The 25,395-nt window shown below is 46.5% G+C and overlaps 2 protein-coding genes across 6 annotated transcripts in view; one reads left to right on the top strand and one right to left on the bottom strand.

Annotated features, from left to right (window-relative positions):
• MKRN2 (makorin ring finger protein 2) overlaps positions 1–2,157 on the top strand; it is a 38,116-nt gene extending 35,959 nt beyond the window's left edge. For both annotated transcript variants that reach the window (XM_070776924.1, XM_019984359.2), the window contains exons 7-8: positions 551–695; positions 846–2,157. In XM_070776924.1, the coding sequence (XP_070633025.1) occupies positions 551–695; positions 846–983 (283 nt within the window). In that variant the 3' untranslated portion in view covers positions 984–2,157. The remainder of the gene's footprint in view (positions 1–550; positions 696–845) is intronic.
• Positions 2,064–25,395, bottom strand: part of RAF1 (Raf-1 proto-oncogene, serine/threonine kinase) — a 75,911-nt gene continuing 52,579 nt past the window's right edge. For 3 of the 4 annotated variants that reach the window (XM_070776922.1, XM_070776921.1, XM_070776923.1), the window contains 16 exons: positions 21,954–22,066; positions 19,990–20,092; positions 19,532–19,689; positions 17,349–17,447; positions 15,138–15,291; positions 14,486–14,545; positions 11,891–11,918; positions 11,655–11,782; positions 11,205–11,322; positions 7,052–7,136; positions 6,242–6,418; positions 5,120–5,166; positions 3,911–4,029; positions 3,439–3,570; positions 3,195–3,329; positions 2,064–3,032 (listed from right to left, as the gene is read on the bottom strand). In XM_070776922.1, coding sequence (XP_070633023.1) covers positions 2,889–3,032; positions 3,195–3,329; positions 3,439–3,570; positions 3,911–4,029; positions 5,120–5,166; positions 6,242–6,418; positions 7,052–7,136; positions 11,205–11,322; positions 11,655–11,782; positions 11,891–11,918; positions 14,486–14,545; positions 15,138–15,291; positions 17,349–17,447; positions 19,532–19,689; positions 19,990–20,092; positions 21,954–22,066 — 1,800 coding nt within the window. In that variant the 3' untranslated portion in view covers positions 2,064–2,888. The remainder of the gene's footprint in view (positions 3,033–3,194; positions 3,330–3,438; positions 3,571–3,910; positions 4,030–5,119; positions 5,167–6,241; positions 6,419–7,051; positions 7,137–11,204; positions 11,323–11,654; positions 11,783–11,890; positions 11,919–14,485; positions 14,546–15,137; positions 15,292–17,348; positions 17,448–19,531; positions 19,690–19,989; positions 20,093–21,953; positions 22,067–25,395) is intronic. The other variant, XM_019984358.2, reaches the window with a different exon arrangement.

Below are 25,395 nucleotides of genomic sequence, written 5' to 3'. Positions count from 1 at the left end.
CAGCAAGGAATGTGGATTGTCTGTCTGGTTTTGAGTTTCAGGAGCAGGGGTTTTTAACAGAGATCTGTAGCTAGAAGCTGCAGATGGGGAAAGTTTTAACTTTCCGACTACGTTTTGTAGGCACACACTGGTCTGAGCAGGGGGTCTGTGGCCCAGAGTGAAGAAGCCCTGCTCTGGAGGGTGGGACCAAGGGAAATCGGAATGAGACCCGTAAGGCAGCAGCCGAGGTCCAGGCTCCTGTGTTCACCTTGACATGACTGCTGGCCGGGAGGACGGGGAGCTTGCCGGGGTGGAGCCAGTGCTGGGACCCTGGGCTGAGGCGAGTCGCCCGGCTTCGGGATCTTGGCCGCACGGGGCTCCCCGTGTGCGTGAGACTCCGCGGGAGGCTGTGCAGCACGGTGCACCACCATCCAGCATGGAGATCGGCTTCCGGCATCTCTGAGCCTCCCCGTCAGTGCCTCGGACGGGAGGCTGACCCCGCTCCAGCAGGAATGGCAGAGGAGTGGTTCATCTGCACCCAGGTTTTGACATATCCTCTTTTGCTTTTCAGGAAAAAAGCTTGTAAATACTTTGAGCAAGGCAGAGGGACCTGTCCATTTGGAAGCAAATGCCTTTACCGTCATGCTTACCCTGACGGGCGGCTGGCAGAGCCTGAGAAACCGCGGAAACAGCTCAGCTCCGAAGGCACCGTGCGGGTAAGGACTTTGCCCACCTGTGGGTATCACTGGGGCCACTCCTGGCCTCTGCCGGGGCGTTGGCCACAGGGATGCCAATGGAGTCTCAGAGACTCCGCTTTCGCGTTGCGGTTAGCAGTAACCAAGCACATCTGCTGGCTGTCTTTGCAGTTCCTTAACTCTGTGCGGCTCTGGGATTTTATCGAAAACCGAGAGAGCCGGCATGCCCCCAGCACTGACGACGTGGACGTGACGGAGCTCGGGGACCTCTTCATGCACCTGTCCGGGGTGGAGCCTTCCGAAACCTGAAGAGCGGCCGCGCCCTCCTCGGGGGCTCTGCGGCCAAGCCTCCTGCCGCCGGGCGCGCCAAGCTCCGTCCACGGCGGCCCAGGGCGGCGGGTGCCAGAGTCAGTGGGGCTGTACTCCTCTGGGTCTCAGCCACTCCGTTATTACAGCCGTGGGAAGAGTGAAGGATATAAAATAACCTAACACGTAGATGGGGTCCTGCTTCTCTAGCTGCTATTGTAGTCGCCCCTCCAGCGTGGAGCTGCCCCTCCAGAAGCAGGTGCTCGGATCCCCAAAGGAGCCTCCCCCTTCAGAGGGCTCCTGTTTGAGCCTAGTGTGCGCAAACAGCGTGTGCTCAACACGGGATCTGCACCTTGCTTTTAGAACACGGGGCGCCGCACACCATACTTCCCTGGCTCACAGCTTGGCTTAGGGCACTCCAGTGCCCCAGGCAGGGCAGGAGCGTTGCAGCTGGATGCTCCTCTGAGGGGGGGGCTCCTGAAGCAGCAGGGGGCAGAGCAGATACAGCCCCCCGTTCAGGGTTTGTTTCGGGGCCACTGGGCAGATAACAACCTTGCGGACACGCCCCTGGCTCTTACCTGCTGGCTTGTGACCCGAGGGTCCCTGTACCCAGGGCTCCTGTGCACTCTCCTCTGTAAACTGGCTTTGTTTGAGTTGAAGTTTTATACAAATTTAACAGTACCTAAGAACAGTTTCTAGTTCTAACCCAGCAGTGGTCCTAAGGAAAACTGAATACAAGTGTCTCATCAATTGTGATTTTAAGAGCTTAAAATATTGTCAATCCCAGAACTCACTCCAAGCCTGAATTACCTATTTTTATAGACATCTGTAGATAGCAGATATTTTATAAACTGTATTAAAGTATGGGTAAAGGAGTCTCGCTACCTGAGTTTAGACTGCTTTTCTGCATAATTCCTACAGTTAACTCTTTAGTGGAGGGTGAACAGAGGTTGGATTCCGTTCACTCTGGCAGAGACTGGCCCATTTCCTGCTTCTGGAGTTCTGCTCCAGAAGGCTGAACAAACGGAATTCGATCCTGTGAGCTCAGGATTACTTTTAAGAGGAGGAAACAGCCATTAAACCTACATTTAATTTATTTTATTAAAATAACATAATTGAATAACTGTATTTTGTCAGGCGCGATAAAAACAAAATTAAATCCAAATTATCAAGAAAACCGGTATTCCTGGCTTCCTTGCACACGTGATGTGATGCAGAGACAAGGCTGGCCAGGCCCCGCCCCACGGGGGCTGCCCCTGGAAGACGACTCGGCAGGCTGAGGACTGCTCCCCGGGCGGGGAGGCCCAGCGCCTCTGGTGGAACCAAGCCCAGCACTGGAGCCCGTCAGGAAAAGGACGTGTCCCCTAGTCAAGTCCCTAGTACCAAAGCGGGCTCGTCCAGGCCGCCACAGTCCCGACAGCCCTGGGCCGTCTGGTGCGTTATGTGCAAAGCTGCCTGTTTGGCGCCACACCAGGGGTCTGCAGAGAACGCCTTCTGTGACAGCGACCCTCCTAGGAGCTGGCTTAGTCCATACGTCCCACGTCACGGCTGGTTTGCCTGGCACCTCATTTCCCCTCTGAGCGTGGTCGTTGCTCCAAAGACACTCCTGCAGCTGACAGCTGGGCCCAGCGTGTGGCCATCAGCAGCCACGGGTGCATCTGGAGGAGGTCAGCTCGTGAGCTCGGGGGCCACCGGGGGAGCAGGACAGACCAGCTGGCGAATGGCTTCCTCCTCCCGGGGCAGAAAGGGCAGAAAAGGCAACGTGAAGTTAAGGCCCTGTTGAGTGGTGTAGAAGGTCCTTAGCAGCAGCTTCTCGGAAGACCAGCTCTGTCCCCACAGAAAGGGAACAGACGGTGGTGCCTGCTGACCGCCCTTCCCGCCGGCAGCCCGGGCGCAGGCGCGGGGCTGCTAGAAGACAGGCAGCCGAGGGGACGTGGTCAGCGTGCAGGCGTTGATGTCCTCGGTGTGGGCCGCCCGGTGCAGGGAGGGCTCCGAGGCACTCCGGTTGATCTTGGGCAGAGAATGCTGGAGCAGCTCGATGGAAGACAGGATCTGAAAGAGGCGCCAGGGCGGTCTCGGGGGGCGCGCCGGGTGTCCCTGCAGCAGCTTCCCCTCGGGCCCAAGACAGACTCCCACCCCACGCACAGCGTGTCCAGCCGCCTCCGCGTCATTAGACCCGCTCTAATGCGCTGGAGCGCCTGGAGCCAGCCTTACCTGGGGAAAAAGAGGCCTTTCTTCCTTCACTTTCTTCACGCAGTCAGCTACCAGCCTCTTCATGGCTTTGGGGCAGTTCTTGTATAGCTTGCTGAGGTCTGGGGAGGCATACCCGCGGCCCACCATGAAGATGATCTGGGGAAGCAGCGGGGGAGGGCGGGCCGTGAGCAGAGCGCCTCTAACCCTGCCGCTCAGGCGGCGGCCCGGGCTTCCCAGAGCCAGCGGGTGGGCGCTGGGGACGCACCTGGTCGCGGTTGTTGATGTGGGAGTAAGGGAGCTCCCCCGTCATGAGCTCATACAGCACGATGCCGTAGGAGTAGACGTCGGACTGGAAGCTGAACGGGTTATTATCCTGCATCCGGATCACCTCTGGGGCCTGCGGAACCAAGTGCATCTGTTACTGGGCGCCCCAGCCGTCCAGGAGGCAGGTTGGCTGTCCCGGGGCTGAGCATGCCTGTCCTGTCCTCAGAAAGCCCTGCAGCTGCTCACCCCCAAGGGCTCCCACGCTCAGGATCCATGAGCTCAGAGCCCGACGTGAACCCAGCACCCCCACCACCCAACTCCACGCTGCGCTGTGTGCCGCCAGCTCCCTCCAGGAACCTGTGTGCCCAGGAGCTGCCGGCACAGGGCATGGCATGGAGGTGCTCTGGGCTCGGCTGGGAGTTCACCCCCGGCCCCCTGGTCCCCCACCCGCCGTGGGTGCCGAGCCGCCTCACCATCCACAGGATGGAGCCGGTGGGCTGCTCGACCTGCTGAGAACCACTCCAGCGTGACTTCACCGTGGCCAATCCAAAATCACCGATTTTCACCGTCAGGCCTTCATGGAGAAATATATCTCAATGCTCGTTAAGGACGCTAGTTTAGAAGGACGGTCCCGTTCCTCCTGAAAAGCCACCCTAAGTTCCCCTGGCACCGCCTCTCGGCCTCCTCTGCACTGGACCTGCGGCGCTGCCGAGGGGACCAGAGCGAGGGGCCCGGCCAACCCTGTCCCTCCCGCTACGCTCACAGGGAGCAGGGCTCCCTGCAGCCTGCAGGGCCCAACACCCCAAGACTGTGAGCACGGCCCCGCAACCTGTGCACACTGTCTCGGCCTGCGCCTCGCCCTCTCATGACCAAGGGAAACACCTCAGTCCTGAGTGCTGTCTGCCTTCAGACATTTCCCATGAGAACAGATCTGCCTTCAGACATTTCCCATGAGAACAGATACCGTAGTGACTTCAAAATCAGAACCAAACTTGCCTCTGTCCCGGGTAAAGTAGTCTGGCAGTTTAAGGCCGACGTGTGCGATCTGCTGATGCCCAGTAATCCGTACCTCCTTAGAATCTGGTGTCTGCTCTCCTGGTGTGATGTGTTGGCCCCCAAACCCACCACTAACAGGTTATTTCCTGCCTCAGACACACGCCCCAAGTAGGTCACATCCCAAATTCCAACCCAACACAACCGCTGTGCCTCCCACAGGCCAGAAGCAAAGCCTGCTCCTCAGAGGCTGGGGGCGGGAGGCAGGCGTGCACTTGTCTACTTCACACCCACAGCACAAGAACCGCCTTTATTCATTCCCCTTCTGCAAAAGCACATTAGAGTCAGAAAAGGGTTGATTCCAACGGTCTCTAAGGAAACCACTTACGTACATTTAAGAAAGACAATTTCAAGTAATAATTTTAAAAATCTTATAACTTTCGACTTGCATCTACTTTCTGACCAGATATAGTCCACAAACCAGAAATAAACATGAGACAAAAGGCCCATTCCCCCAAGTTAAATTTACCAATAAATAGCATTCTAAATTAGGCCTGTTTCAAGCATAACCAAAACAAGTATCTCAACTTTCGTGGAACTCTTTCCAAAGTCACTTTTGCTGAAGTAAACTTTAAAAGTCTTCTAAATTTAGAACTGAGCAGTCTGATGAAACCACCATCAAAGGATACTATTGGATTTCATGTCTCTGTGGATGATGTTCTTTGCATGCAAATAGCTGTGAAGGGAAAATAAATCTATTAAAACCAGTTTGAGAGACATTGGTAAAAAGCAGCTTCCTTCAAATTACATCAAAGAAGCAAACCACTTGGAAGGCCTGACTCCTAGGTGAGGCATTATGCGGTTGGCCAAAATGTTAGTTCGGTTATTTGTTTACTTGCATCTTACAGAAAAGCCTAACTGAACTTTTTGGCCACCCAGTATGGGTACTGGTCCTGCCCTGGTTCAGTGTGGTCCCCGTTAGGACTCAGACCTGAAAGTGAGGCCACAGCACAAACAGGAAGGGTCGTCTTTTAGCATCAGTTTTATTCAAAAGGTAATTCTGACAACCCAGATGTCCATCAGCTGACAAGTAAAACCGTATCTGTACAGCGGACTGTTCTCCAGCCACAGAAAGGACTGCAGTACTAACACGCTGCAACGCAGATGAACGCCTCAAAAACGTGCCAAGGGAAAGAAGCCAGACACAGAAGACTTCCATCTAATTAATCTTGAAAATGTTCTAAAATTAGATAGTGGTAATGGCTGCACAACTCTGAATATACTGAACAAACAAAAAAACCTCAACTCTAGGGGTGAATTTCAGCTCTAAAAAATGAGTCACTAGTCATTTCTGAAAACATATACCATGCAAATTCTGTATGAATTTTATAAGCACAACAGGAGATTTTATAAACCACTTCCAAGCACAACTTTAGTTCAGGGAACTTCAAAGGAAAACAAATTATCGGAAAAGTGACATCTAATAAACCCTCAGGTGGATAAACCACACTGGACGGCTACGCCTCCGAGGCGTGGTGCCCCCCAGAAGCCGCCGGCCTGCTCTGTGTTCTGGGATGTCTGGCTGAACTCTGAGGGCAGCAGCTGGAACCTGAATCTGAGCCCCAAGCAGGTAGACAGCTCAGGCAAAGAACAACTTTCTCGTTCTTTCAGTCCACCCCACGGGTTCACTTCCAGTGGGCAAAAATATCACAGAATCCACTTAACAGACTTAGCTTTCCCTAATCTTGGTTGTGATTTAGGGACAAGGTGCACAGACCCCAGACCTCCTACTCGTCAAGCCATCCACTCACTCCATTCCCTGAGCCGTCTGCCGGGCAATGTCAATCAGCTGGAACATCTGGAACTTGGTCTCCTGGACGTGCAGGTGTTTGTAGAGGCTGCTGCCCTCGCACCACTGGGTCACTATCGCCAGGTTGTCCTTCGTCATGTACCCCATGAAGAGCAGGATGTTCACGTGCCGGGTTTTGCTGGAGGGGGAGGAACAAAAGGCTCTGCGCTTCTGCAAACAGGGAGGTGCATCCTGCCCCCGAGCGCAGCCGGTGTGCCCCGATGCCACTGTGCCGACAACCCCGGGGCTCACAAAGCAAGCACGGCAGACTGCGCCCACACAGCCGCTGCTCTGGGCTAGCAGGGCGGCCGCCCGGGTGCCGGCCTGGACGGCAGAAAAGGCATCCCCTCCCAGCAGCACAGACCCACCAAGCTCCCCACAGGGGTCACAGGGACTCCATCTGCGGAGCCCATCCATTCAGCCTAGTCCTGAGTCTAAATAGGGACTCCACAAAGACTGAAAAGCTGATGGTTTTGAAGTCCAAATTAAGGCCATTTGGCTATAAAGAGTTCTTGGAAATAAATATGAAAATAGAACCTATTTCTCTCTATGTCAAACCAAAACCCAGCAACAGAATCTGAGCTGTTGAGGTGGTGAGCCCAGAAGCGGGGGCGGTGGAAGGCTGGTGTCATCAGAGCGGCTCTTCTCAAGGCCTAACAAGCACAGGAGCTGGAAGAAGGTTCCACTCCTTTCCACTCGAAAGGGAGCTTGCCCCCAGAGGCAGGTCCCGCCCGCCCCTCCAGAGAGCCGCAGAGGCCCACTCTCCACTCACCGGAGGACAGCCACCTCATTCCTGAAGGCCTGGAACTGCTCTGGGGTGGGGTCAACGACCTTCAGAATCTTTACTGCAACGTCTCCTGCAAATGAGTTTACAGTCAGTGCAGCTGAATGATCTTAACTTCATTTTTCATGTACACTCGTCTGAGGAAGAGATAGTGAATCCCTTATTCAAAAATCACAGCCCTACACAGAACAAATACTATGCCAATTTCTGAGTTATTCAAGAGGCTGAAAAAAAATAGGTTATACTACTATCCTTAAAATTCCGCCCCACAGGCCTTGAACCAGCTCGGTTTCAGCTGTTCCTGTCAAGCCTGGCGTCCCTGGTGGTGAGGTGACCGTCACAACCTGGGCCCGTGAGGACGACAGCAGCGGGGTGTGAGCCGCCCAGCAGATGCTGAGTCTCCGGGGCCAGAGGCTGGTGCCCAGAAGCGGGCCAGTGACAGCCCAGATGCTCCTTGCACAGATTCAAAGATCTGTATTGTAATGAAGTGCCTCTGCCTTCAATCCCATTAGAAACTAGTCCTATCGATGACCTGTGATCGCTCACTGCACCCTGACGTGCCTGCCTTCATGGGTCAGCACCTCCTTCCATCCTCACAGCTGCCCTCTGACGTTAGCATTGCTGGCCTCACCCTACAAGGAACGCACAGAGGTTCGGTCAGTTGGCCAAGGTAGTACTGCCCAAAAAAGCCAGAGCCAGGGTTAGAACCCAGTCCAACAGCTGTACTTATAACTAAAATACTGTCAATCACTCTTCCTGTAACTTCAGAAACATCCACAGAGCAATTCTACTTTATAGGTACGGCTGATTCAGAAGCCACTTTCAGAAGAGTTATGTCGTCCTTATAATAGTAACAATGACAAACTGCCTGAAGCCCTATGGGGACGCCAGCTTTCAGGACAAGCGATCAGACAGGGGGAGTCCAGCTCAGCGGCACCTCGGAGGCAACCAAGTCCCCCACATCCCGAGCCCATGCCCGCGGCAGCACCCCAGCACCTCTGCTGGGGCACTCGTTTCACTTCTGAGGGCGCCAAATGGTAGAGAGATGGTTCTCATGACAGATCGCTGCCCTACCATCTCCGCATCATCTGAAAGTGAAATCACCTAACAGCAGCTTCCACCCTGGTTCCTAACCAATTTCCTGCCACATGAATTTGCAGAGGGCCCAGGCTGCCTGTGGACGGCAGAGATGCACTGTGTGTTCAGAGCCGCCTTCTACCCGGGCAGACAGAGCTGGTGCACCGTGCGGCCCCGACCCCAAGCTCTGATGACGGACAGAGGGACGAGAGTCTTCTGGGTAACTGCCCATTCTGGAGCCCCTGAGCCAGGACAGAATGCAGGCGAGGGCGGTGACACAAGAGGGGAGCGTGTATGTCAGCAGAGAGGGTGGCGGTCTTCGGAGGGAGAGGGGACGTCAGCCAAGGGAAGAGGCAGTTTTGGACGAGGAACGCCAGGAACACAGTGAGGTGAGGGGGAGGAAAGAGATGCCAGGAAAAGGCTAGCGTGTGCTGTGACGCCTGCAGTCCAGGAGGGGGGGAGTCTGCAGCACGGGCGCAGGCTCGGCACAGGCAGAGGTGACGGGAGGCCTGGAAGGGACAGAGGCCAGAATCTCGTGAAGGTGAACCGGCTCAACGCGGCAGTCAGCTGAGAGGCAGGGCCGGGGTGGCGGAGGGACAGGCTGGGGAGTTTGCGGGCGGGAGCCAGGCGAGGCTGGCCATCCCTCAGGGATACCGCTCCGCGGGCCTAGCCTAATCGGGCACGCCCTTAATATTCAAGGATGAATCTGAAGTGGGTTTTTTTTTTCTTTTTCTTTTTACCTTTTTATACGTCAATTAACTTCCCTGTTTTAATCATCTGGGATTGTCTAAAACTTACTATACACAGCCCTGCTTTCTAGAACAGAAACAGAGTGAACCCCATTCCTCCTCTTCGTACTGACTCAGTCAAGATGAGCCTCAGCCTGAGGCGGGGCTGGGGGTCCCCACGTATGGCTCCACCAGCTGCAGACCTCACACGCAGCCCCTGAGTGTCCTTGGTCTGGGATCTGCTGCCTCTTCTAGCCCTGAGAGATTGACCCTGCTGCTAACAGTTTGACAGCTTCAGCTGCTGTCTTCATCACTTTTAATGCATTTTTGCAATTAGGAGACCCCAAATTCACACTCAAAAAGAGACTCGGCTCTCGGGCCCAAAGAGTCTCTTCTGTATGTGAAGTCAGTGGGCTCCGTTCACAGATCTGAGGCCTTCCACCTTGGCTGCTTTAAGACCTTTTCTTATTTTTTATTTTTGTTCTGCAGCTGGGCAAAATAAAAAGCATTTAAAAATCACCAAAACAGCTGTAATTTTCAAGGAATCTAATAAAACATATTATATACAGGAATCAGAAAAGCATGGAGGGGGGGGAAGGAAGCAGGCATAGCATAAAACATTCTAGAAATCATGGTTTCCTTGACCCTCTCCTTCTTCGTCTTCATTTGCAGACCACATCTTGCTTTCTGAGAGGCTGACCTAAAAGTCCACAGCTCCTCACTCCTCTGACTTTTGAGACTCTTAACTGAAAAATTAGAATCCTAAAAGCATTAGATGTTATCTACATTCTAACGGTTGTCTTTATGGAAGTAACACTAGTGCAACATACCTCCTTACAGTAATCTACAAGCTCATAACTGAGAGAAAATCTACAATCTCAAAGGCAGTACTGTGGCAAATCTAATGCTCTAAAAATTATGAACCCCCAATAAAAATGCTCAATAGGAGGAGGTTTAAATTGGGGCAACACTTAAACTGCATGTACTGGCTTCTGGCAGAGGCTTTAAAATGTACAAAAATGATAAAATGCTCCTAATTGAAGCATTAAAAGAAGTATTTTCTGCTCTACTTCCTGCAATTACGTACAGGCTTGCTGTCTCAGATATAAGCACTCTATCTCACAAAATTGTGTTTTTCTTTTCTAAGGGATCACCAAGACATTTATGACATCTATTTACAAAATATTCAGCAACAGCATAATTTCTCGGTGACCTGGGAGGCAGGCCAGAGTAGTATATTAGATGCAATTTTCAAAAGGAAAGGAATCCCCCTTCATGTAATTTACAAATATTCAGTCCTTTCTCAGTTCTTACAAAGAACCAGAGACTTGTCAGATGATTAGTTATAAGTGGAAAACCCATATGTTAATAAGCTACTCGCAACGCTGCAAGTGTTTCTCAGTTGTTAACAAGTTGAATCTTAATGCTCCAACACATTTTATGCTCATGACTTCTCTCAGCCTTTGTCCGTTTATGTGTAAAGATAGACATGGTGGCACCCAAGGTAGAAATGCAGGCACTCTAGACTCTGTGTGTGGTTTTGTGAGGCTTTGTTGGTCTGCTTGCTTGCCTTTTTGTTTTATTAAAATCTGAATTTAGGAGAGATGTCTTTTGGAGAACATGTAGCATTTTCAAGAAAATACTCTATCTGCTGACATTTTAAAGGCAGAGGCAATAAAAACCTGACAGAGAAATGTTAAGTGTGTTGCCAAAATAAAGAAGCTGTGGCTACAGACCTTAAAATACAAAGTTTCTTCCAAGTGACAAAGTGTTTCCATTCAAATAAGAACATCAACTCCATACAGATTCAAGAATACAGTCTGTGCATTCCTGTCTGACAGAGGTTCCCACAACCAATTTCCAGGGCAGAGCAAAGAAAATCTGCCTTAGGAGGCTCAAGGCTTTACTGTGTGACTGTCTGACCATGGGTGTGCCAGTTCCCCTTCTTGAGACCTTGCTTTTCTGCATGTAAAATCTCTAAGAGCCTTGCCAGTTTTAACTTGCTGGAATGCATGACCCTAACAGACTCTTAAACACATTTAAGGAGCTTCAAAGCGTGTCCCTCCCAGGTTGACACTATCTAGTCAATTTATAAGAAAGAAGAGACTGTGACATTCGACTATAGTGTTCAACCCTTGTTCACCGATTTCAAGTTATCCTGAAAACTTTTTTGTACCAATTATAGATTGTTGAGTCTTACAAAGAACAGTATGCAGTGTCACTGAGACAGAACAGGTACCCTTGGACAGTGCTGCTGTGAGCCCACCTGGCCCTCTCTGGACTGAAACAGGATTTCACCCTGGTAGTTGGTGGGGGCAAGGGGGTACCAAACTTACCATGCCACTTGCCCTTATAAACAGTCCCAAAGGAGCCTGATCCAATCCGAGTGGACAGCATCACTTCACTGGCTTCTATTTCCCAGTAATAGCTCGAATCTCTCTGTCCACGAGGCCTCTAAAGCAAGCACAGATCATGAATATATTCCATGAATGGTTAAAACTCTGTTGAATGAGGGTGTCAAAGAAAGGATCAACCCAATCCATCCATTCCCAGATCTTTTAAAAATACCTATTACTATAAGTCTAGTTTTTGCCATTTGAGAAAATACCATTTTAGTTGTGCCCTGCCTTGCAACAAACCAGCAAGTTTTCCAGGGCAAGTGTGCCAAAAACAGCACTGACATGTATAATTAGCCTTCCCCACCCCTAAAATTAACGGCATCCCCTTTTCTGACTAGGCTTCTCTTATGGAACCCAGACATGCAGGGGGTGCTGTGGCGCACTCACAATTTTGTTCTTCTCCTGGGTGCTGGAGCCTGGCGCCCGCTCTCTCTGTGCAGGCGCAGGGGTTTTGGGCTGTGACCAGCCTGTTGGGCTCAAATTGTTGGGACTGCTGGACAAGGCTGAAGGGGAGCCTTAAGAGACAAGACAAACAGGATCCACTCATGGATAAGCCAACAGAATATACAACAGCATAAAGAGAAAGAGCCCGTTGCTGTCTGCTAAATGACTTAAGCAAGTACCTGATTCACTGTGACTTCGAATTGCATCCTGAAACAGAAAAGGAAAGCATCAATTTCTGCCCTAGAAAAGACGTTCTCTAGGGGACGGAGAGGGAGGATAAGGATTTACAAGAGCAAAAGAGATTATAAAATCTCTAAATCACAAAAGGTCTAGTTACATACACTAACTTTTCTTTGATTCAATTTATCAAATGTCTGTGGCCAGTATCTCCAGGACTGTTATTACATATTAGGAGGACTGATGCTAGTTTCTCATACACGATGGACATGACATTCTTTTTGCTCTGAAGAAAGCAATGCACACAGCAGACTAGTACTCTTTAAAGGAAGGCTAACAAAGTTACTATCAAGCTGAGAGATTTCCAATGGTTGGGGATCTTGCTCCACTGAAGCTCAGAAAAGTACTCTTTTTCAGCAAGGGATTCAGTGCCCAGTTCATTCTTACTCCCCCAGGAGTTAGATTTGCGAAGGGTAAGCACCATGTCTACATACTTTATCCAAGCCTGAAATCATGGAAAGCTGGGAGAACCGTAAATCCCCTAGTCTGAAACCTACATTTTACACATAAGACAACATATGGAGACAGGCAAAGGGACACGGGAAGGGCCACACAGCCAGCAGGTGGCAGAAACGACTGAAGATAGCCACCCGAGGGCCTCAGCCAGGAGCACATCACACAATGTTCCTCAGACCTTGCGGGTGAGCTCGGAAATGAGCCACATTCTACTCAGGTGAGAGCTCAAAGGTTACCTTTAGAATTTATTAGAAACCGTTTAGTTGGAACAGTGTAGACGACAGGGCCCTCCCATGAGGCCTACATCCTCATTTTATAAAATGCTCACTTGGAGTATATCAATGACAACAACATAAAACCACTTCATCCCCATATCCTCGAAAAGGACATTTTTCTTGGAAGTCCTACTCTGTTTTGCTTGTGTAACCACAGATACTTTTTTCACAGAATTATTACCAGAATGCTCGCGCTCTGTGGTATCTTTACAAGAGATGAGAGAAATCACAGGCCAAGACCCCCAGCGTTGGCAGCCCCATCTTCAGAGTTTACCAATAAAGCCTGGTTCTAGGGTTCCCCAAACTGGTCAGTCTTCAGAATTACCTGGAGATGTATGTAAGAACACAGATTCCCAAGTCCCTCCACCAGTAGAACTGATCTAAGAATGTCTAGGAGAAAAGGTGGGAAATCTAGGAATCTGCATGCTTTTAAGAATGACAAGATGACTGCCAGGTGGACAATCCTTTATCCCAAAAAAACCTGAATTTCAGTAGAAGATTTAGAGGCTGTAGTTTTACTATTCAACTAATCTATTGTTTTCAGTCAAAGCATGGCACAACGTATTTTTATTGACCAGAATTATATACCCCATGCATTAGGATTTTTTCTTAATGCCATAGTAATTTTCTTCCCTGTTTTTCCTGTGCTAATTTCTACAGCTGGATTGACTTGTCATCTTGAAATCTAAATATTAAAGAGAACTAAGATGGTTTATACAAAGCAAGAAAGTGTACTTTAAAAATGCTGAATCAAATTTTTAAAACACAGGAGTCAAAAATTTGCTTTGCAAAAAAAAAAAAAAAAAAAATTTGCTTTGCTTCTGAAGTACAGACAGGATTAAGCACAACAGGTGTGCCAGTTATTCTGCTGCTGCTGCTGCTAAGTCGCTTCAGCCATGTCCGACTGTGCGACCCCATAGACGGCAGCCCACCAGGCTCCTCCGTCCCTGGGATTCTCCAGGCAAGAACACTGGAGTGGGTTGCCATTGCCTTCTCCAATGCATGAAAGTGAAAAGTGAAAGTGAAGTCACCAGTTTTTCTACAATTCAAGAATTTTCACTTTTAATGTTCCCTCTAACTATAATAGAGTGTTTATACAAGAACAGATTATATATCAGAAGAAAACTGGTATATTACTGGCTATATTACTTGTATATTACTGGTAAAAACTGGCTCATCATAATAAAATAATAAGATTCATAGTCTGCATACACACCACCTCACAATAATCGTGTGATAACCAAAGTGCCCCTAAACGACCAATGTAGACCCCACACTCAAAGGACAAGTATATTAGAAATGACTTGAGGTCTGAGTATGGTGAGCTGTGTCTGAGGTCGAAGGTGGCCCTTAGGTTTTTCAAGGACCAATTCAGGATGCAGACAGCACAGCTGTCTCTGATTTAAAAAAAAAAAAAAAACCTCGTATCAAAGGATTTTCAGGGTATACCAACCAAACTGACACATTTTGTTTCTAAACAAAATGCAAACAGATAGTGATGGTATTCAATATGAAGTAAATAAACTAGCATTAGTCTCTGGTTGAAAATTATTTTTAAAGAACAATTTTTAATACCCTTAGACTCAAAATCCCACCTGAGAAACTGATTTCACCTATCAACAATACCACATATGGTATTTTTTTTTAACTCCTAAACATGCTGCTGCCAAAAAAGAAAACATGAAAGCAAGTCTGATAAGAAACATAAAATGCAGTGATTGTTTCATTTTTGACAGTCTACTGTCTGACAGTCTAAGAAATCCTGTTAGTTTATAAGAAAGCAAAGGCATGAAGAAGAATACCTACTCTTCCCCTCACACAAAATCGTCTGGACCACGCCCTGGGAGAAGCATTCAGGCTGTTATTCTAGTCCAAAGCAATGAGAAATAAGAAGAATAAAGAACAAACGAAGTATTTTAAGTGTATTCAGTTGTTAATAAAGATGAACCAGAAAGCAAACCAAACAAACAGAACATACCATAAAGCAAAGCAAAGAAAAAGCAGTTTGAAAACACTTGCTTTGGGTACTTTCATATATCCCTAAATATCTGCTTATTAAAACCTTAGGACTCCACCCTTTTATTTCTAAATAAAATCACAAAGTCTTTCAGAGAGTTCATAGTCCTCTATCACTATTATTTTCTTTTCCCCACTCCCCCTCCAAAAAAACAGGACTCTTTATTCTAACTTATCCACTAGTTCACTGAAATTCTCTTCATATCTAACCTGGAAAGAATGAGCTCAAATGTTAACATCTCTTCAGGAAATTTCAGTTCTCCATTTGAATGATATACCAACAGGATTATTAAGCTAGTCTGAGGATACAGTGAATAAGAATTCGGAAAGTCCAGGGGCCTGAGAAACTGCTGCAACATTCCTTACCAGGTTAGAAACCCAGAGCTCTCTGACGCAACTGTCAGCCCGCCCGACGGCGACTCCTGCCCCCGCGGGCCGTTACCTCGATCATCCTGCTGTCCACAGGCAGGGTGGCGCTGACCATGTGCACGTTGGGCGTGGACGTCGACCTCTGCCTCTGGGAGAGGGAGCCTTCAGAGGAGGGGCTGGAGGCGCTGAATGTGAAAGCATGGGGTGTGGAATATCTGTGCTGGGAACTAGGCGACAAAGAGAAAGAAAAGTCCATGGCTGACACTCGGGCCTCTGGAATGGAAAGATCTTTCAACTACTTACTTCATTAACATACTCGGGACAAACCCTACTTACACTATGACCTTCGACAAAAGTATTCCTTTCTTTTGTCAATCTAAATATGCACCATTAAAAATTTTTCTTCTGTTGAGGTGCCTCTGCATGCAAATTTTTAAAAAGGAAATAATACACATGCTCAGAATTCACGTAAAAAGAAATGGTACTTCAATAAATCACGTCTACAGAATACGCCAAAATTTTAGACCATCTCAACACCACCCTCTACAATTAAGCTAGCTGGAACTTTCCCAGGTTCACTTCGAGACTAAATTAGAAAACCTGAAGGAAGATGTCTAACCGTCTTAGACCTGCCCAGCGTGCCTGCACACAGGCAGCACTTTACTCATGGGCATCCTCTCCCCATAAACGGCTCACAAAATCAATTACAATGACTTTGATTTTCAGATCTGCATACCTCTGACGTTCATCCCTGGCTTCTTTTACCCAATGCCACTCTCCCACCAGCCAAACTGGGAACATGCATTCAGTGTAACACTGTCATTTGCTCAAAAGATTACTCTGGGTTTCGTTCAGACAAGGTTAGCACCATGCATGAATTCAAGGGCTGAAAGACTTTTTCAAGAGAAATTGTTCCTCGGCCTTGAAAAGTTGCCTTTCCAGGCAATTCAACATGAATGGCCTCAGAGGCCTGGCTTCTTCTATCTAAATATTCAGAAGCAAGTACAGTTTTTCAGTCAGACATGCTTTTCAAATTATCAAGAAAAATAAAGGTCATTGAACAATACATCCAAGTATCATTTCAATACAAATTCCTTATTCTAAGATATGCTGCCTTGAATCATTTCCATGTTAGTTTTACAAAGGCCATTAAATATTATATGACTACATATAAATTAAAGTCAGATATTTAGGGCAAAGATGTAGAATTATTTTAGGTTCCAAATTCATGTGTAAAACTGAGTGAGGCATGTGAACTCAACAAAACTTATTTTAAAGTTGGAAAACAGAATAAAGACAGATTATGTGCAAACTTACAGGCACATTAAAATGGATTATTTATATTAAAAATCTAATTAGATTTTTTCAAGATAGCAGTTTATTAAACATCATGGTTTTAGCAATGCAAGGCCATAATAAGTATTTCAAAGTCGAGGGTCTTATTTTTATTGAATCACCGTATATCATTTTGGGACCCTTTCCCTGAGGCTCACTGCATACTGACAAAGGCAAATCTCAAAGTCTTTAAAATGTAATGAATGGATAAAGAAGAAGTGGTACATATATACATGAGAATATGAGTCAGCCATAAAAGGAAAAAAACAGGATCATTTGTAGAGATGTGGATGGATCTAGAGTCTGTCATACAGAGTAAGTCAGAAAAACAAATGTCAAATATTGATGCATGTATGTGGAATCTAGAATCACGGCTCCAAAGAATCTATTTGCAGGGCAGCCCTAGAGACACAGACGTAGAGAACGGACTTGTAGACACAGTGAGGGAAGGGGAGGGTGTGATGAACTGGGAGATGAGGACCGACATATATACACTACCGTGTAAGACAGACAGCTAGAGGGCCGCCACTGTACAGCGCAGAGAGCTCAGCTCTGTGAGATGATGGCCTAGAGGGATGGGATGGGAGAGGGAGGGGATACCTGTGTACACACAGCTGATTTACTTCACTGCAGAGGGGAAAGTAACACAACATTGTAAAGCAATTACATTCCAATAAAAAATACAAAAACAAAACACACAAATGAGATATAACGAACACACCAGGATACCAGAATTAATTGTATTCACTTTCCAGAATTTAAGAACTAAAGGACTACAAAAAGAAAGTTCCACATTTTGCTCTAACACCAATGCTGAGTTCCACAGAGGCTGCACAGAGTGTACATGGAAAGAGACAGGAACCCAAGGGAACTCCTGTCCTCTGTGTTCACAATTTCAATCCCATCTGCCCCAGTACAACTTCCCATAAAAGCAGTAGGTGCAAAGTACCCAGGAGGTATCCGGGAAACAGACTCTCGCATCCGACGCATCGTCAAAGAAGGCAGCGCTGGGACCCCGCCATCACCAACAGTGGAATTTGGGAACAATCTAAATGAAATCAGAGAAAGACTGGTTTACAGACTTGCAGTAGTGATTTTACAGTCAGCCTACTTGGCCTTCCAAACTGAGCTTCTCCTCATCACACTTTCCTGGACCATTTTAGGCTACTCAGAGTAAGTTGCTGGCCAGCTATTTCTTATTGCTCACGTCTCCTGGGCCACAGGATCCCGGAGGGGAAGAGGATTCAGACATAGCAGCTCGGCAGTCCCTGATCAACAATCAGGCCTCAGAATTGAAGCCAGGGAGGAGACTCAGGAGCCCCTCAGAGCGGTGGTCACTTTCTCTCTCTGGGTTTCAGTCTTATCCTTTCTACTGTGGGCAGTTTGGAGGGGACGTGGATGGGCATGTCGGTTATGATGAGAGCCAATCACATTCATCGGAGAAGGAAATGGCAGCCCACTCCAGTACTCTTGCCTGGAAAATCCCATGGACGGAGAAGCCTGGTAGGCTGCGGTCCATGAGGTCGCTAAGAGTCGGGCACAACTGAGCAACTTCACTTTCACTTTTCACTTTCCTGCATTGGAGAAGGAAATGGCAACCCACTCCAGTGTTCTTGGCTAGAGAATCCCAGGGACGGGGGAGCCTGGTGGGCTGCAGTCTATGGGGTTGCACAGAGTCGGACATGACTGAAGTGACTTAGCAGCAGAGTAAGTTTTGTAAGTAGCTCAAATCACGTCCAACTCTTTGCGACCCTACAGACTGTGGCCCGCCAGGCTCCTCTATCCATGGAATTCTCCATGCAATATTGGAGTGGGTAGCCATTCCCTTCTCCAGGGATCAAACCAGGGTCTCCTGCATTGCAGATGGATTCTTTACCACTGAGCCACCTGGGAAGTCCACCAATGGACTACCAACCTAAGTGACTGGCTTAAATGACTACAAAACGTGGACAATCTTGACCTGCCAATGAACACAGAGTCTCTAGTGTGCATTTCTAGGAAATACTGGCCTAATGTCCAACTACATCGAAATAGTGTTTTTTAAAAAATCTATATATAGTAGGGCACTTTGTAACCTAAATCATATAGCTTTTCTGGAAACATTCTGTCTCAGAATTGCACAAATGGTAAGACTGAGGTATGAAGGACAGATCACCGTCAGCACCAAAAGTCATACATAGAGGAAAAGTGATATTCACATCAACTGGGCATCTTCCCTCCATGAGATGAGCACTCAGTGACTGGAAAGCTCATGCGTTCTCACATAAGGCTCACAAGAATGCTGCAGCCAGGGGATGCCCTCTTCTACAGATGAGTGAGCCAAAGCTCAGAAGTAATGACAGTTAGTTAATGCAACAGTGAAATTCTGACCAGTGTCTGCTGGACTCCAAAGTCTGTGCTACTTACAAAGTTCTCTCTGCAAAAGAGAGAAGTTCTCTCTGCAAAAGCTACATGTGACTACCACGAAAGCAAAACAGGTGCTCCCATGATGGCTTCATGATAACACGCCTCTATTTTTCTAGTGCCCTCAAAAAGGGGTAAAGTGCAACTCCAACGTTTCCTGTCCGTGTTCACAGGTTTTAAGAGGTGCTCTGGAATACTTCTTTATTAAACCTTACTAAAAAAATTAGTTTGTCTATATGGAATATATTTGAGTAACTGGCTTGTCGTCAGAGGGACATATGTGTTTAAGGTTACTGTAAAATCATTTGAAGACTACTGTTTTCCCTAGTTTGAGGTGAAGAAAACAGCACCAACCATACCTACTACTCCTTCTCTGCAGAAGAGGTCTTGTCAGCATTATTTAATACAATACAGAGGAGTGTCTCCTAGCAACCCAGTAAACCCTGGGGGCTCTCCATGTCAACGTGCTCTTTGTCTTACAGAATCACAGTATATCAATCTCTAGATGACAGTCCTCCCAGCTGTTTTAGAAAGTTGTATACAAGCGACACTAAAACTTACTGATTTCAGAACTGTCATATTTCTAAAGTAGATCATTTCCAGATCATGATAATTCACTTAGAAAGTCTAAAACCCAGACCTGTCAGTCAAATACACAATATGCACCCTCCAAGGGGGTTTATACCTCTCTATCTCCTTATATTCTTTGAAAAAAGAACAATGCCTTACAAGAGCTGTCTGATATTACTCCAGTCCACACACATAGTGGGTACTTTGGTGCTACAATGCTCGTGAAACTTGTAGCCACAAGTCTGACATCTAAATCCATTTAGCAAGAACTTCTGACAGATGTCACAGAAGGCAAGCTTCAGGAAGGTTTTCCGAGCCTGGAACAAGAATACAGGTGTGTAAATTATGCTGAATAAAAGACAAAATAATTTCCTCCTTGGCCCCCATGAGGTTTTATTACAATGGAGAATCATACTTCCAACATTTGTAATAAAATTCATACATAGAAACTGAAGTACATCTGTGATCTAGTGAAACCTAAACTGCTTTACTGTAAACAATAATAGCACAGCTTTAAACAATCCAACAACATACATGCTTATTATCTCTGAGAAATTCCTACTGTGCCAGCCAAAGCACCCAACATACCACAAAGAGAGAAGAGATCCGCCACTTACAAAGTTGTGTGTTGTGAGGGGAACATGATCCAGGAAATCCACTTGAAGTTCCTCTCCGATCAACGAGGCAGCATCAGTATTCCAATCTAACCGTGCTTTTTTACTAAAGAGGATTTTTAAAAGCATAACACAAAAGGGAAATATTTAAACAAGGTAAAAGAGTTGAATACCAGTAAATAATAAATACCATTTAGCTCATGCTACATAAGCCCCATACAACACTAACATTTAATTCATACAACAAATCCATAAAGCAGGCATTCTTACCTCCATCTTAAAAACAAGAGAACTGGGGCTCTAAGAAGGTAATTTGGCTCAAGGCTACACAGAGTTTAAAGACCTATTTGGAATCTAGGTCAGTCAGACTCCAAATGGGTACTCTTAGAATAAAGTTTTCCTTAAACAATGCAATAAAACAATCTCATAACGAAATCTGCAATAAATTGGACATCTTTAAACATTAGAATCCTATAAAAATCCTATAAAACGGGTTAAAAATATTGTGAGAGTAGCAAAATATAATCTTCACTAGCCTATTTCACTCTTGAAAATAAGTAGAAAGGAATCACAAACGAAATGCACTTTTTCTATTAATAATGGGCTCAACTCTGTAGAACTGTTTATAAATATAAACTGAGGAAAGACTTAAGTGTCTTAATATTTACTCTGAAACTATTCTTTCTGTGCCTACACGAGACATAAACGCAGGTATATGTAAGTAAAAATGAATGCCCAACTCCTTTCCTGTGTCCTGTGCAGTCCATCCGGCCCATCTCCTGAAGGAAGAAGACCCTAGGACAGGAAGAGAACACTGCGTACACAGCGCCATTCAAACCTCTCCCTTTACCTACAAGAAGCCTTCAGAGCCATTTGTCTGATTATCTAACAGGAAACAATCCATTCCTTAATATAATTCCCTGAACTGGGTACAGGAAACCCAACATGACTCCATTTCGCCCTAGTGGCGAAGATGAGGGTTGTGCTGTCTTCTGATCAGCCCTCAGGTACTCTCCACCCAAGGGAGAACTGAGGATGGCTCCAAACAAACGTGCCTGGACCGGGGGGCTCAAGCCCCCCCCACCATCTCAGCACCCCAATATCTAAGGAGCTCTATGCATGAGCCTGGGGACCAACCCGCAATTGTACCCAGACAGAGCTGCCATCTGCTTCAAAGATTTGCACTTCAGCAAAAAGCCTCCGAAGCTGAAAGGAGCATCATCAACAGATGACTTTATGCTCACCCTTCTGAGCAGACTCATTCCCTAGGCTCCTCTCTCAAACTAGGGAGTACCTTGAAAAATAGAACATGCAAGCAAAAAAAGAAGGGAAAGTTAAGGTATCATCCCAGATTTCTGGGGAGACGATAACAGGTAACGGATAGTCACAGACAGCTCTGATGCTTCAGAGTATTTATTATTATGACTCCTAGACTGTGAGATGATGTCTCTATCTTTCCACCATCATTAGAAATAGGATATTCTATGGATCATCCCTGAAGCAAATTCTCCTGCATCTTTTACCCCTGTGTCTATCAAACTGCTGGGATTTAGTAGAACTGAATAAAAATGAGTGAATTGTAAAAGTTTCTCTCTTACAGACAACATTCTTTAACTATAAATAATAAGGCAAACACTTTCTGAGTACCCGTTCTGTTAACTGCCTTACAGCAAATACAAAAGCCTTGCTCTGAAGAAACATACCATCTGACGTTACTGCTTCCTTCTGTGGAAACAGTATCCAACACCTAACATGTATTTTATTTTCCAATGTGATATTTAAGCAAAATGTTCAAGGTCTTGGTATCTTACTTTTCTAAGCTGTCTCTTTATAAACAAGATATTCAAATATTCACTGTTCAATAGGAAGCAAGTACTTGTTTTTTGTTTAATGGAAACGGTTATTATCTGAAGCTAGGAGATCCTTACTAGTATGAAGGCAGACCTGGCTGACTTTCAAGCTCTTACCCCTTGTGTTCGTGGAGAAGTCTGAACACTGCACAGCACTCTGGTTGCAGGCCCCTCACCTTGAGAGCTTTCATGAGGCAGTCATGCAAGCTCATTCCATTCCGCACATTGACCTACAAACGAAGGACCCCCGTTAGAACAAACACAGGCTGTGCAAGCATACTCCTTGGAAAGTAAGCACAGAATAAAGGCATCGGTCTGTAACGGTGTAAGGAGAGAATGTAGGACAGCACTGCTTGGACAGCTGACCCCTGAACAACACGGCTCTAAACTGCACAGGTCCATTTACACGTGGCCTTTTTTCAGTAATAAATACCACAGTACTACATGAGTCGTGGTTGTTTGATCCAAAGGCTACGGAACAGGAGATACACAGCAACATACCCAGGGGCTGACTATAAATTATATCTGAGTTCGCAACTGCACACAGGGAGGGCACCCATAACCCTCAAGTTGTTCAAGAGCCAACTGTGATGGCAAATCCATACACAGGGGGAACAACCAGGATGCCCAGCGACAGGCGAGAGCTGGGATAAAGCACTGAACATCAGCATGTGCCACGCTGTGCTGTTACTATATTACTTCTAATGACCTGTCAGAAGGGGTCAGGTCCCCCCATCTTAATTGGGGGAAAATATTTTTCAGAATAACACAAAGAGTAGTATTAGATTCAAAATATTACATCTGACAGAGTGCCTGAAGAACTATGGACAGAAGCTCGTAACACTGTACACGAGGCAGTAATCAAAACCATTCCAAAGAAAAAGAAATGCAAGAAGGCTAAGTGGCTGTCCGAGGAAGCTTTACAAATAGCTGAGAAAAGAAGAGATGCAGAGGAGAAAGGGAAACATATACCCAACTGAATGCACAGTTTCAGAGAACAAAGAGAGATAAAAAGGCCCTAAGTGAACAATGCAAAAAGAGGAAAACAATAGACTGGAAAAGACTAGAAATCTCTTCAAGAAAACTGGAGATATCAAGGGAACATTTCACGAAAGGACTGGCAAGATAAAGGACAGAACGGGTAAGGACCTGACAGAAGCAGATGAGATCAAGAAGTGACAGAATACACAGAACTATTTAAAAAAAAAGGTCTTAATGACCCATAATCATGATGGTCTAGTCACTCGCCTAAAGCCAGATATCCTGGAATGTAAAGTAAAGTGAGCCTTGGAAAGCACGACTACAAACAAGGCTAGTGGAGGTGATGGAATTCCAGCTAAGCTATTTAAAATCCTAAAAGGAGGACTTCCCTGGTGGTCCAGTGGTTAGGACTCTCCACCTCAGGACTCTCCACCTCCACCACAAGGGCCACAAGGGTTGAATCCCTGGTCAGGGAACTAAGAAATAAATACATTTTTTAAATAAATAAATACAAGCCAAAACATGATGCTGTTAATGTGCTGCACTCAGTTCAGTTCAGTTCAGTCGCTCAGTCGTGTCCGACTCTTTGCGACCCTATGAATCGCAGCACGCCAGGCCTCCCTGTCCAGCACCAACTCCTGGAGTTCACTGAGACTCACGTCCATCGAGTCAGTGATGCCATCCAGCCACCTCATCCTCTGTCGTCCCCTTTTCCTCCTGCCCCCAATCCCTCCCAGCATCAGAGTCTTTTCCAGTGAGTCAACTCTTCGCATGAGGTAGCCAAAGTACTGGAGTTTCAGCTTTAGCATCATTCCTTCCAAAGAAATCCCAGGGCTGATCTTCAGAATGGACTGGTTGGATCTCCTTGCAATCCAAGGGACTCTCAAGAGTCTTCTCCAACACCACAGTTCAAAAGCATCAATTCTTCGGTGCTCAGCTTTCTTCACAGTCCAACTCTCACATCCATGCATGACCACAGGAAAAACCATAGCCTTGACGAGACGGACCTTTGTTGGCAAAGTAATGTCTCTGCTTTTGAATATGGTATCTAGGTTGGTCATAACTTTCCTTCCAAGGAGTAAGCGTCTTTTAATTTCATGGCTGCAGTCACCATCTGCAGTGATTTTGGAGCCCCAAAATATAAAGTCTGACACTGTTTCCCCATCTATTTCCCATGAAGTGTTGGGACTAGATGCCATGATCTTAGTTTTCTGAATGTTGAGTTTTAAGCCAACTTTTTCACTCTCCTCTTTTACCTTCAAGAGGCTTTTTAGTCCCTCTTCACTCTCTGCCATAAGGGTGGTGTCATCTGCATATCTGAGGTTATTGATATTTCTCCCGGCAATCTTGATTCCAGCTGTGCTTCTTCCAGCCCAGCGTTCTCATGATGTACTCTGCATATAAGTTGAATAAGCAGGGTGACAATATACAGCCTTGACGTACTCCTTTTCCTATTTGGAACCAGTCTGTTGTTCCATGTCCAGTTCTAACTGCACTCAATATGCCACCAAATTTGGAAAACTCAGCAGTGGCTACAGGACTGGAAAAGGTCAGTCTTCATCTAGAAAAGGTCAGTTTTCATTCCAATACCAAAGAAGGACAATGTTCAAGAATGTTCCAACTACCATACAACTGCACTCATTTCACATGCTAGCAAAGTTATGCTCAAAATTCTTCAAGTTAGGCTTCAGCAATACGTGAACCAAGAACTTTCAGATGTACAAGCTGAGTTCAGTAAAGGCAGAGGAACCAGAGATCAAAATGACAACATTCGATGGATTACAGAGAAAGCACAGGAATCCCAGGAAAACACCTACTTCTGCTTCACTGGCTATGTGAAAGCCTTTGGGTGGATCACAACAAACTATGGAAAATTCTTAAAGAGATGGGAATTCCAGACCACTTTACCTGTCTCCTGCGAAAACTATATCCAGGTCAAGAAGCAACAGTTAGAACTGGACATGGAACAATAGACTGGTTCCAAATTGGGAAAGGAGTACATCAAGCCTGTATATTGTCACCCTGCTTATTTAACTTACATGCAGAGTACATCATGTGAGATGCTGGGCTGAATGAATCACAAGCTGGAATCAAGAGTGCCAGGAGAAATATCAATAACCTCAGATATGTAGATGATACCACACTAATGGCAGAAAGTGAAAAGGAACTAGAGTCTCTTGATGAGGATGTAAGAGGAGTGAAAAAGGTGGTTTGAAACTCAACATTCAAAAAACAAAGATGATGGCATCCAGTCTCATCACTTCATTGCTAATACAAGGACAAAAGGTAGAAACAGTGGCAGATTTTATTTTCTTGGGCTCCAAAATCACTGCAGACAGTGACTGCAGCCATGACATTATAAGATGCTTGCTCCTTGGAAGGAAAGCTATGACAAATCTAGACAGCACATTAAAAAGCTGAGACATCACTTTGCCAATAAAGGTCCGAATAGTCAAAGCTATGGTTTTTCCAGTAGTCATACAGGTATGAGAGTTGGACCATGAAGAAGGCTGAGCGCCGAATAATTGATGCTTTTGAACTGTGGTGCTGGAGAAGACTCTTGAGGGTCCCTTGGCTG

This window comes from Bos indicus, chromosome 22, assembly GCF_029378745.1.
Source record: "Bos indicus isolate NIAB-ARS_2022 breed Sahiwal x Tharparkar chromosome 22, NIAB-ARS_B.indTharparkar_mat_pri_1.0, whole genome shotgun sequence".
In the NCBI taxonomy this organism is placed as follows: domain Eukaryota; kingdom Metazoa; phylum Chordata; class Mammalia; order Artiodactyla; family Bovidae; genus Bos; species Bos indicus.
The sequence above is the reverse complement of the archived record's forward strand: the minus strand, read 5'-3'. Positions and strand labels throughout refer to the sequence as shown.